This window comes from Galeopterus variegatus, unplaced genomic scaffold, assembly GCF_000696425.1.
Source record: "Galeopterus variegatus unplaced genomic scaffold, G_variegatus-3.0.2 Scaffold17217, whole genome shotgun sequence".
NCBI lineage: Eukaryota > Metazoa > Chordata > Mammalia > Dermoptera > Cynocephalidae > Galeopterus > Galeopterus variegatus.
This window is the reverse complement of record NW_007743328.1, coordinates 7262-19235: the sequence shown is the minus strand read 5'-3', so window position 1 is coordinate 19235 and position 11974 is coordinate 7262. Positions and strand designations below refer to the sequence as shown.

General features: G+C 40.8%; 1 protein-coding gene across 1 annotated transcript; it reads right to left on the bottom strand.

The window, feature by feature from the left end:
* Positions 1-4971: 4971 nt before the first annotated feature.
* On the bottom strand, positions 4972-11429 carry LOC103582657 (inositol 1,4,5-trisphosphate receptor type 1-like; the record flags this gene model as incomplete). Its single annotated transcript, XM_008564192.1, has 3 exons — positions 4972-5004; positions 10185-10296; positions 11235-11429. Coding segments are annotated over 3 exons (340 nt in total), but the record flags the coding sequence as incomplete, so codon positions are not given.
* Between the last annotated feature and the right edge of the window lie 545 nt (positions 11430-11974).

Genomic DNA, 11974 nt, shown 5'->3' with positions numbered 1-11974 from the left:
TTTTTTTTTTTTTACATGAAAGGTACAGCCCTCAATGAATGCATGTTAACGGAGAATGTTTGGAGATTTGGGGCATGTCTGAATTTCCCAAGTTTTGTATTTCCCCTCCTTGGTCCCAGGATCAGTCACTACATTCAGGTACTGACACCTCCAATCACAGGGCATCTCTCAAATGAACAGGTGATTGACAATGATCTGATGTTGCCTAGTTTTGAACGTGGAAACCAACTATTGCTCCCTGTTACCTCCCCATGTCCACTCTGATCTTAAGTCTTCCTAGCAGTTTTAGACAATGTCAGCAAAATCTAACATAATAGAAGAAAGATTCCAAATGATAGCTTTGAAATAGAAATTCAAAGTGCATCTCAAGTCACTAAATCCTAAGTGTCCTTCCTGGATGAGACCACTAATCGGGGCATCATCACTATGGTACTTGAGCAGTCACTGGCTGTGTACATATAAGACACTGATATACTCACTTTCAACACATAATGTACCAAACATTTTATCAAGGGATGAACTTCTACTAGAAATGAAGGAAAATATACTTTGTCATTCCTAAATTAAAAGAAGCCTACAGACTTCCTACGGTCACTATTGCTGATAACCTCCCACTTCCATGCCATCCATCTTTCCATCCATCTATCTCAGGTGTGTATATTACAGGCCTGTACAGAGCACGGCCTGTAAACAGCCTTTGTTTTCTACTGCCCTCATCAGGACTCCCTCTACTACTCCTAAGCTTCTAGAATTTTCTTTTGAAATTGAGACTTTTTTTATGGAGCAATTTGGGAGAAATTGAACACAAGTCCAAAAACATGACTGTATTACAGAGCTATTTATCAGCGCGTGGAAGGGAATTTACGATCTCCAACCCCTTATAACATCAGAGCAGGGAAACAGACAGTGGATGGGATTGCATGTATGTTGCTGGGCCCTGTCCATCAGCCTTTGAAAATTCACATGAAGAGAACAGAAAGCTTTCAAAACTTTTGAGCTAAAATAGAAGTTATTTAGCATTTTAGCCGAACAATTTGAAATCTTCATATCTGCTGACACAATTCCCTTTACTAACTGTATAAGCACTTGTTTTTAGAAACAAAAATAAGTAAAAATTAGTTCCAACAATGTAGTCTCACCTAGATATCATAGAACAAGTTCATCACAACTCAAGAGCAATGTTTTTAAAAACGCATTCTGACATGAATAAATGATACATCAGTCATTATGGAATAATCTCAACGTTAAAAAAAATAAATAAAATAAAACCCTCCAAAGACTCTGCAAGAGCTTCTGTATACTCTGAGTCGAGCTTGCTCTGTGGTTGCCAGTGTCTAACAGTAAACAGCCCCACTGCATTTATTGGCAATTACTGCTGAAGGTCACACATCAGCAGTGAGCCTAAATTCCAGGAAAAAAAGCAGCTCTTATGTAACTGCCGCCTGAATGTTGGCAGGTGCCCAACCCAGCAGTTCAAAGCAATGTAAAAAAGTAGGACATCTCCACCCTACGTTAGGCGTCATGAGAACGCCCCCTGAAGGTGAAATGTAATCATTCTTGTGTTTCTTTTTTCCCCGAGTTTTATGCAGTAACCTGTCAGTGGCATCTTCTGCCTGTATGGAAGCTCAAAGTGGGAGAAGTTGAGACTCAACACAGGCAGGCCGCAGCTGCCTGAAAAACTGGCAATGTCAGTCTGGCTTTTTTGGTGCAATGCAGGATGGCAAATTTGCTAGCTGACACCAGGGGCTCTGGAGGTTCCCTGGTTCCAGTGACAGTGATTCAATGGGGATCATATCTCAAATACGTAGAAATGGACACATCCACTGAGCTACAGCACACACTTTGTAAACACACCAATCCTTTCCAAAGACCCATATATGAAAACGAGATGGACCACTGTTCTGCTCACCACCTCTGCCTGAAGTTTGGTATCTCATCAGAATCATGGCACTTTATGGTTTAGAAAAGCGACATGATCACTACTCACCTGTTGTCACCTGACTCCCACTGCTTAGGCAGAAGTCCCTAGAGTACATGTTCTCATGCCCCATGTATTTCTCCTTGCTAACATTTCTCATGGTTGATAGCTGTCATTTTACATGAATTTGTATGTATCATTTTTCATCTGTCCCTCAAAACTATAAACTCCAGAATGACACACACTAGTGCCTGTTTGGGTCACCACTGTATCCAAATCCCCCACCACCTTGCCTGGAATATAACAGGCACTTGAAAATTAGTCATATAAATAAACGTCTTTAACATCATCCAGTGTCTGTTTAAAGCCAAGAATGGGTAGATGAGGGTACTTTCTGGGGTGATGGAAACATTCGATATCTTGATTTGGGTGGTGCATACGGATGTAACAATTCATCAAACTACACACTTAATGTGCCAGGGAGATGGGGGACGCTGATGCAAACAGTTTCCTTTTCTCCTCCACCTTATCTGTCCCCCAACCCCTGATGGAAAAGGTAAAATTGGGGGGTAACAATAGAGACTGCCTCTTTATCTGCCAAAAACAAAAATAAAAACCAAAAGCCCTCTTCTTGGTTTCAAAGGAAATTTGATTCTAGAAGACGGCTGGGCAGGCCCCACACCATGCACTTTCCTTGCAGGGAGTCTCTGACTCTGTCCTCGTTTCACCCTGTCCTCTCAGAGCACTGACGGGGACTCAGGCGTTGTGTTTTGTTCAGTCGTTCACTGCACATCTCTCCTGAGATGCCCAGCTGGCCTTTATCATCAAAGGGTAGTAGCCCTTGCTTGATCAGGGGATCATGGGTCCCAGACAGGCCTTATACTATCTTGGGGGCTATTTCCCACCCTGGTTAGAATCTGGGACATCGGCTTGCAGGTTAGGTGTGAGGCCTCGCCCCAGTCCTGGGCTGGCATAAACTATTATTAATCTCCTGCAGAATTCCAGCTGTGGGCTGCAGGTTTTCAGGATCACACACTGGCAGAGGGCTGGTGGCGGAGAAACCACAGAAGCCATAGCAGTTTCCAGAATATCATCAATGATAAAGGCCTATCAGACATCTCTGCTTATAGGGCCAGATCCAACAGCCTGAAGGACTGGGGACAGGGTGTTGGTGTCCCTGGGCTCTGATGGTTGCCAAGGGTAACAACGCAGAAGGGATCCACAGTTGCTTCCTCAGGGAATTTTCAAAGAATCCAAGTGGCTGCCAGAACATTCTTCCTTTATAAACAGACAGTATTCTATTTCCTAGAGTATAATTATAAACACACCTGCTCCAACTGTGGAATCTTTCCATAAGCGAGCAATAAACTCCCAGCCAGGAGACCCAAGTTCTATCTTGAGCAAGCAAACACATCAACTGATTACTATGGTGCAAAACAGTATATTAATAACACCACACACTCCGATTAGGGAAAGTTTTCCCTTCCCGACTTAACTTGTACTTAAGCAAACAGAAAATCAACCTCAATATTTCAGAGGAAAAATTTAAATCAGCAAGGCATTTACAACTCTAGGTAATAACAAGAGTATTGAGGAGTGTCAGCATGCAAATTCAGCATAGGATATTTTTCTAGCATACAAATACCTGGAAGAGGGAAAGCTAAACAGGAAATGGCAAAAATCTCTGTAGGTAAAGCAATTAATTAAGCTGCTGCATCCCCTTTTGTTTTTCTCACCTTCTCATTGTCCCAGAAGGCACAGCCTCCTCACCTGTTCACATCTGATTAACATGAGGAAAAGTCTGTGCTTACAGAATCTACTGTGGTAGAACAGTAAGGAGCCGAGCCAGCTACAGGCTAGGACTAGTTCAGCTCCTCTTCTAGCTGTGTGAACTAAGGCCAGTCATTTAACCTCTCTGAGCGCCATTCCTGAGGCAACCGGACCAAACAGAATCACCCATGTTGCTTTCAGTTTTACATTTGCAATTCAAATCCTCCTTAGGTGCATCTGAACCATTCCTTAGTATGTCTGAAATTATGGCATATTAATCAGAGTAGACTTTATAGCAAACAACATGTCCTAGTTGGTAGCTCTATCTCAAAATAAGGCATTAGTTGGCCTACCAACTATTTGGAACAGATATCCAAAGCAGACCAGAAAAATGATTTCAAAAAGTCAAATAAAATTTTACTACCATGTGCTCAATTATACCCTCTTGATTATATACATTAATTCTCCAAATCAATTTTTTCTGGTACCATTTACCTAGAATATATTGCAGCCTAAAAATATGGCAAGGAATGTTGAAAAATATGCACAAAACAAAAAATATTTAAGAGGCCTTAAATCCCAAACAAAATGACTACTCCTCAGTCTCCACAATAATTCTGGGTAAATGAAACTAATTTGATACCTAAGTACAGAACCTATTGGATGACATTTCAATTTCTGGATCTACAGGAAGATTTCCTAAAAGAGAAACCATGGATATAGGACATTCCTAATCCTGTAGTGAGCCTGCAGCTGGAAAGTCTCAAACAGCAGTTTGAAATTCACACTGCGCTTTGAAAAATTTTATATGACCCCTCACACTCAATACTTTTCAACACATAGACCAAAAGAGTAGTGGGGTTTTTCTTTTACTACTTTCAAACTATACCAATGCAATCGTATCTTTTTGCATCAGATGCTTTATATACAGATAGAAAAGCTGTGTCAACACCAAAATTGAGTTTTAGAGATAAGTTAATGGCCAATGTCAACCACAAATTCAGTTGAGAGTCTAGACAGTGAATGACTGAAATCTTATCACAGTTCAGAAAATCTTCATCTAGACTCAGATGGGATCTCTGAGGATGAATGGCAAACAAACTCATGGGAAATGTGAACACAGACACGAGGGGCTCCACTCAGTTCCAGAAGGCACACTCCACACAGTCAGATAGCAGACACTGAGGACAGGTCACAGCACTCATGGGAAAAGTGTCATGGAAACAGTACCATGGGACATTTAAAAAAAAAAAAAAAAGACAACCAAACAACAAAATTAGGACCTCTGCATTATCCAATTCATCAATGGAAATTAGCTGGAAAAGAAAAAAGGGGGGAGAGAAAGAAGGAAACGTTAGGAAAGGCAATACAAGCCAAATACATGTTAGAAACTTCGCAAATGTACTGTTACTGCTGACTCCTCCACTTTAAAGCATTGTTAGCTGTGGCCCTCTTAAGTGGTTGTGGCATTCTGAACATGGCCACAGCTCACAGTGGCATTTGCTCTGGAAGAAAATGGGCAGGATGCTGCCACACTTTATCCACACACCAGGCACCAAACCTCATGGGTCACTTATCTAAGTATCACAGAACCTTGTGCTTGCTTGCAGACATGAGAACGGAACTGAGCCAGGAGTGAGGGCAAATTCCCCAATGTTTTCTTAGAAGAGGGTGGGAAAGAGCAAAGCAAAAGATGAGAGGAGGATGAACTCAGCTTAGGAGAAAATTCCTTCTATAGATTCATTTTATGATTCCATAGGGGTCAGGAGCCCAAACTGCAGTTGGGCTGGACAGAACCAGCTTTAACGTCAGCAGGAAATAAGACCAACATATCCCAAGGCTGGGAATGTTGGTGATTAAAGAAAGCAACATTTCCCCTAGGATGATGAGTGCCGACTCAAGTGATATTAGTAACACGGGATGTAAAAACAAAACACAAGAGAATTATCACAATTATGTTTGTTTAAGGATAGAGGGTTGATCCTCAGCTGATTTTTATTATGCTTCGTTAATATTTAGTACATTTTGCAAATTTAAGTTCCTGTTAGAAACACAGATAGCCAGAAATGCTAATCCTTTAATTCACCTAGGGCAAAGTGGCTTTGGTAATTAACAGGGGACTGACAATTTGTATGAAATGAAAACCCAGACATTACCTGAGGTTAAATACTCTCTAGTACTAAAACAGCTACTACTATTCAGAAGGGAAAATGGATTTTAAATAAATTCTGAGATACCCTTTTACATTTGTTCCTGGCCTCTGAATTTCTTTCCAGAGCTCTTTGACTAATAACTTAAGTCAACAGCAGCTTAATAAAAAAACCTACAGTAAACTACAGAGTAGCCAATACATAAAATAACTATGCTCCTTTTTCAAGCAGGGTGCAGAGGCTTGAAGATTTTCTATGAGTTACAGAGAGATTCTGATTAAATTTTAGAGATATTTAGCTATGGGAGGTTATTTTTTAAAAAAACAAGGACACGATTTAAGCTGTAGATTAAAACCAGTGTTTACTAGGCATTGCACACACAAAGTCCTGATATAATTTTTAAGTTTATTAACTTTGAATCCATAGGATAGAAAGACACTAAAAGTATCATACAAAAAATGTGTTTTAGTGATCATTTACATTATTTATATTTTCCACTCTCTGAGAAGACTATGCATTGCTGCCCCTTTGCAACATCGAGTCATTATAGTTAAAAGTGGTCATGACTAAAACCTAATTTTATGACTGTCTTCTCCAACCAGCCCTGAAATATTTCATCATATGTGATCATTCTTAGACGGGCACTTTTGGGGGCATTGGACCAAGACAAGTGAACCAATGACTTGCTACTCACTAATCTAACTCTTTCATATGGGACCTGATCAAAACTAAAGGTTTTGGATGACCATGGGACAATCACAATTTGTACAGTCACTAAGTATCAATTGGAGACTGTCTTCAACTGGGTAAAAAAAAAAAAAAAATCAGACCTTAGCTGAACCGTCGATATTTAAGTTCACTACATCTAGTGCTGTTAGGGCCACTACCTGCCCCATGTCATTTACATAATTGTGTATCATAATGGAAACAAATGTTAAACCTGCAGGTTCACTTCAAAACACTCAAATAGTGTCAATCTGTTCACTTATGACACAGTGGTAAAGAGCTAGGACTCTGGAATCAGACTGTGTGTCTGGGTTTGAATTCCTGGCTCCTTTGTTATTAGCGGTGTGACCCTAGGCAAGTGTTTGAATTTCTCTGAGCTAATGTTTTCTTCCTCATGTAAAATAGTTCATAACAGTAGTGATATCTATCTCTGTGACTGATCTCAGATAAGATAGGAGATGTGCTTAGTACAGCAGCTGGCATATAATAAGAGGTCAATAAATATTAATCACTGTTATTTAAGATATACTCTGGGAAATTACTCAGTATATATAACATTTAAAAAGTGTAAGTCAGTCTTACAGTGATTCTGTTGTGTTTTAGTCTGTCTGGTAACATGGGTGACAGTTCTTGATGGTCTTTTTATTCAGGCAAGTAGACCATCTAAGCACACCAACATGAACCAGATATTAAAGAATAATTCAACTTTCTCTTTCATCTGTGACCTTGACTAAATCCCAAAGTTGCATGAAAATGTAGAGATAGATAAAGGCACTTAAGTTTCATCATCTTTAAGGATTATACCTTAGGAAAAAAAAAAAAAAGGAGAGAGAAGAAAACATGGCCCATACACCATGGACACCACCTGGGGAGGCTGGAAAAGACACTGCAGTGGGATGTGAGAAACCCAGACTCCAGTCTTGATCCTGCTACGTACTTTCCATGTGACCTTGGGCAGTCGCTGTAACTCTCAGCTCCAGCCTCCTCGTGTGCAGAGGGAGGGTTGGGTGAGGCGTGCCAGAGGCCCCTCCAGATCAGATTTGACATTGTGCAGATTCAGGACAGGGCAGGGAAGCAGAAGAATTTTGCATATCCCCAGGAAGGTGTTAGTCATGGAACAAGTCCCACGTAAGAGGCGACTAATAGGAAAACTGAGATGGGAGGAGGAAAACAGCCTCAGCACTCACCCTGGTGTCCTCGGCACCCGGGCCAAAGAATACCTCATTTATTGTATTGGCTAAAGCCAACTGGTTTGCCTGAGAAAGGTTAGTTCTCTGGCTGGGGGTCACTTCCACACTGGAAAAAATTGACCTGAGCTGTGCGTCACACTCTTTAGTCAAATGGGGATAGCAGGAAAACCATCAAAAGCGTCTTCATGAAGCAAAGTTAATACCAACTACCCGATCTGGAGAAACAGACATACTTTAGTGTGCCTCTCTCTTTTTTAAAGTCCAATCAATGTGAATGGTTAAGTAGCATTTCCCAACAGTCAAAGCACTAGGCCAGCAGCATTGCGAGTACGTGCTGTAGGTTTTTGAGCTGCTGACTAAAATGGGTTTCTAGAATGTCTTCCTCGGTTTTATGGCATTTCCCACACTTGCTTATAGTATTTTCACTTCCGTGAAGGGGGATGACAGCCACAACCAGACTGGAAATAAATGTCATCTTTCTTCCAAGGCTCTCTGCTTGGGTGTGACTACATTCTTCACCAGCTGAAAAGGGATTTGAGCTAGGGCCCAAGAACCTCTTCTAAACCCTGATAATTTACACTTTCAGAGTGATCTCCATCCTCTTTCCTCTAAACCCCAGGCTCTGTCATAGTCTGTGAGGTTTACAACAGGCCACGTCACAGCATTCCAAATGTGGTGTCCCCCCCCAGCCGGTGCTGAGGTTCTCCCAATTGGCACCAGTGGGTGGGCAGGGGCCGGGCAGCAGGCCTGCCACATAGCCCCAAAGGCCCCAACGTAATTATCTGCCAAGCAACAGAAACTCAGTGAACTCCCAATGCTTTTGCTTCCCATGTTATGAAAAGAAAACTGAAGGCAAACACACGTATAATCACAACCACTCTCATTCTCTAGAGCAGACATCAAAGTTTACTTTCAGTACCTCGTTTATAGAAAGGAACTGATACTCCAAATAAGAGATAACTGTGGTCTTCAATTTGAAAACCAAGTTTTATGCTCCACAGACACAAATATATTCACTTAGCTAGTTAAGGCTCCTCCACTAGATTTGATCTTATGATGGAATGAGAGCCTCTATAACTACAATCATATTTTAAAAACATGTCTGAAAGCTCACTTTAAGAAAGATCTTGTGAAATAAATGGTTATTATTTATTTGTCTGGTAAGTGTATCCCTGCCAACAGCCTTTTCTTTTTCCCTTTTTTATTTTATTTTAGAGCAAGACCTACTAGATGCCTAGATAGGTGTATATATGAACAGGACATCTCACCATTTCTCACCTTTACCAGGGTTCTTTGCTTCTTTTATTTACATTTATAAACCTTTGTCTGGCAGGTTTCCTCCACAGAATTCCTACTGAGTTATAGAAACCTATTTTCTAGTTAGTCAACATTTAATCACCTTTTAATTTATATATTTTTAAAAATTTAGAGTGACATTTAAAAGCTTTAGGATGTGGGGACAGGGGAGAATGTATATTGCAATAGAGACTGCGTACTTTATTCTTTTCTTTTTCTTATCCAAGGACTCTCACTCATAAAGTTGCTCTAATGTTAATGAGCGCTATCACTTAGGTTAGAAAGCAAGATTCCTGAAGACTTTTATACTTGTAATGCTCTGACTGTCACCATCCATTTGGCAAGGCAGGCTGTGATTTGATTATCAAGGCTTCCTTCGAGAGCTGAAAAAATGAAGTGGTGAGTATTTTTCATAAGTCACTGATATCAGTGTATTTATTCAGAAATTTTTGCTACAATGGCCAGCAGACAATTAGTGAATGTTATCACCTTCAAATGAAAACTGGTGAAGTTTCAACTTATACCCATGATTTTTTTGCTGGAGCTGGAAGAAGGCACAGGGGGACTGTTTCTGTCCCACTTTGCCCAACACCCAAGGTGGGAGGAATGGTCTGGGCATGTCCTTGCTCACGGCACATACTAAGAAGTATCAGGTTGTGGGAACGGTCCATTCCACAATGTCAATCAGAAATGGTGACGTTTCCCTGACTTAATTCCAGTTAGAACTGCAGGGAGTGCCTTGAAGTACTGGAAGGATTGATAACATCTCACCAGAAAGCAGGTAAACCGTAGGTATGTTTCACTGGAACCCCAAACTCAGGAATGCATACTTTGATACACAAGAGGCATTGATTAACTTCTCGCTGGGAATTTAAATGGATGAAAAATCACGTTACTAGTACTTCTCCAACATTAGATTATGTGGCAATCAGCCCGTAGGAGACAGCTAAGTCTATCTGACTTTTAAAGGAGACAGTCATACGATCTAGCTACTGCTAGGGACAGGATAAACAGCTTTAAAAAATGTTAGCTCCTTAGTAATGCCTGAACTGAGGTGGATTTCTAAAGAACCCCCCACCCGCACTTTCATTTAGTAGTCAGACATGGTTTTAACATGAAAATAAAAAGCAGTACCTTTTCTCCATAGCCTCTATCTTTGGTCATCATTTCCCTGAGGGTCTGCAGGACTTTAATGCAGAGTTTCTCCTCATTCTCCTCTAACAGCTGTTTAGTGTGCTTTATTAACCTAAATGGGGGGAAAACCATGGATTATGTCCCTGAAACTACCTTTAAATTAAAAACACGTCACAAGCAACTTATTGTAACTAGTCAGTTAATAAACAATATTTATTGAGGGCTCCCAGGTGATACACTCCAGGGCATTCACTGCGCGAACAGCCAGTCAGCAACCGTGTCTCGATAGCACCACCTGCTGGTCGGTAACAGCAAACAGGCTCTGGGACAGGAGTGGGCCCATACAATGGAGAGATTATATGGAGACACGAAACTAGACAGAGGTCCACTCAAACCTGCTCGTTTAGAAAGTGTGCTATTTATCCACGGAGGATTGCCAGTAAAATGGCTAAAATACGCCAATAGTGCGAGAAAACCTCATGAGGCCAATGGCTGGGACAAACACACACTGTTCCCTTATCCACAGTCTTGTCTGTAGAGGGGCCCAGAAAAGTAAGAAACTTATAGGTAGAGCCCACCCCTGAGCTAAACAAACAACTAACCTTAGGATGGAAATCAAAGTTTTTTTTCAGATTATGCCCCAAGGCATAAATTAAGAAACTACAAAATTGTTAGGAAAAGATCATGAGGTCATGATAGGTCCAGGATTTTTGAGGGTGGAAGGCTCATGACTTTATGTCTGCACCACAGCACATGGTAGATACTCTGCAAACACTTGTTGAATGGAAAACAAATGAACAAGCATGCAGTTAAAATGAAAAATTCTCACCAAAAAGAAAAAAACAAAGAAAAGAAAAAACAAAACAGTGTCAGTTAAGTAGGATTTAATTGACAAACTTACTTTGGGAAGGTCAGAACAGGGCTTTAGCACATGACCTTGCATTCATCAAAGTTAAAAACCAGGACAACGTCTCCTTCTTCAGGAACAAATGCTTTGTCTGGTCATCAGGGTTCTGGCAACTGACCACCCCAGAGAGAGAGGCCGCTTACTTGCAAATGAAACCGCCACTTTCACATTTTCTTCTGGCATCTGTGTTCTCTGGGAAAAGCAGCTCAGGTCTGTGAAGAACATCCACCAGCACAGATAACTCTGCCTGTACCAGGGGCCGGAGACGGTCCTCCAGCGCTGAGACGATGTCCTGGAACGGAAGCACAGCCTTGGTCGACAGCTCAGGCGGAGGCTGACTACAGGAGGGTAAGAACACTGATTTCTGCCCTAAAACCTGATGCACAGGCTACGCTAGCTTAGAGGAACTTTAGTACTGTCTGGCATTTATCTCAAATGATTAGACACTGACCAGTGGTTACCTGAAGCATTAGGCCCTGATGCAGAAAACAAAGGAAAAACAAGTCAACATTCCCACCACCCCTTCTTTTAAGATGGCCTTATGCTACTCAAGGGATCATTCCATATATTTGAAAATATAACGCAAAACATACATTTAACAACATGGAAAGATGTCTACAATATGAGTGTAAAAATGGTCAAACAATAGCATGGACTCTGTGATCCTATTTTTACAGATATCAATATCTAAAGGATCAACACGAAATATTATTAAAACCTCACTACTGATTTTCTCTGGGTGGTGGGATTACAGGCGATTCTAAATTTCTTCTATATATCAGTATTTCTCAGTGTTGTCTAATTATTTTCAATGAGCATGAATTATTCACACAATAAAAAGTCATATAAACATGAGAACACAAATGAATGAACATGCTGTATC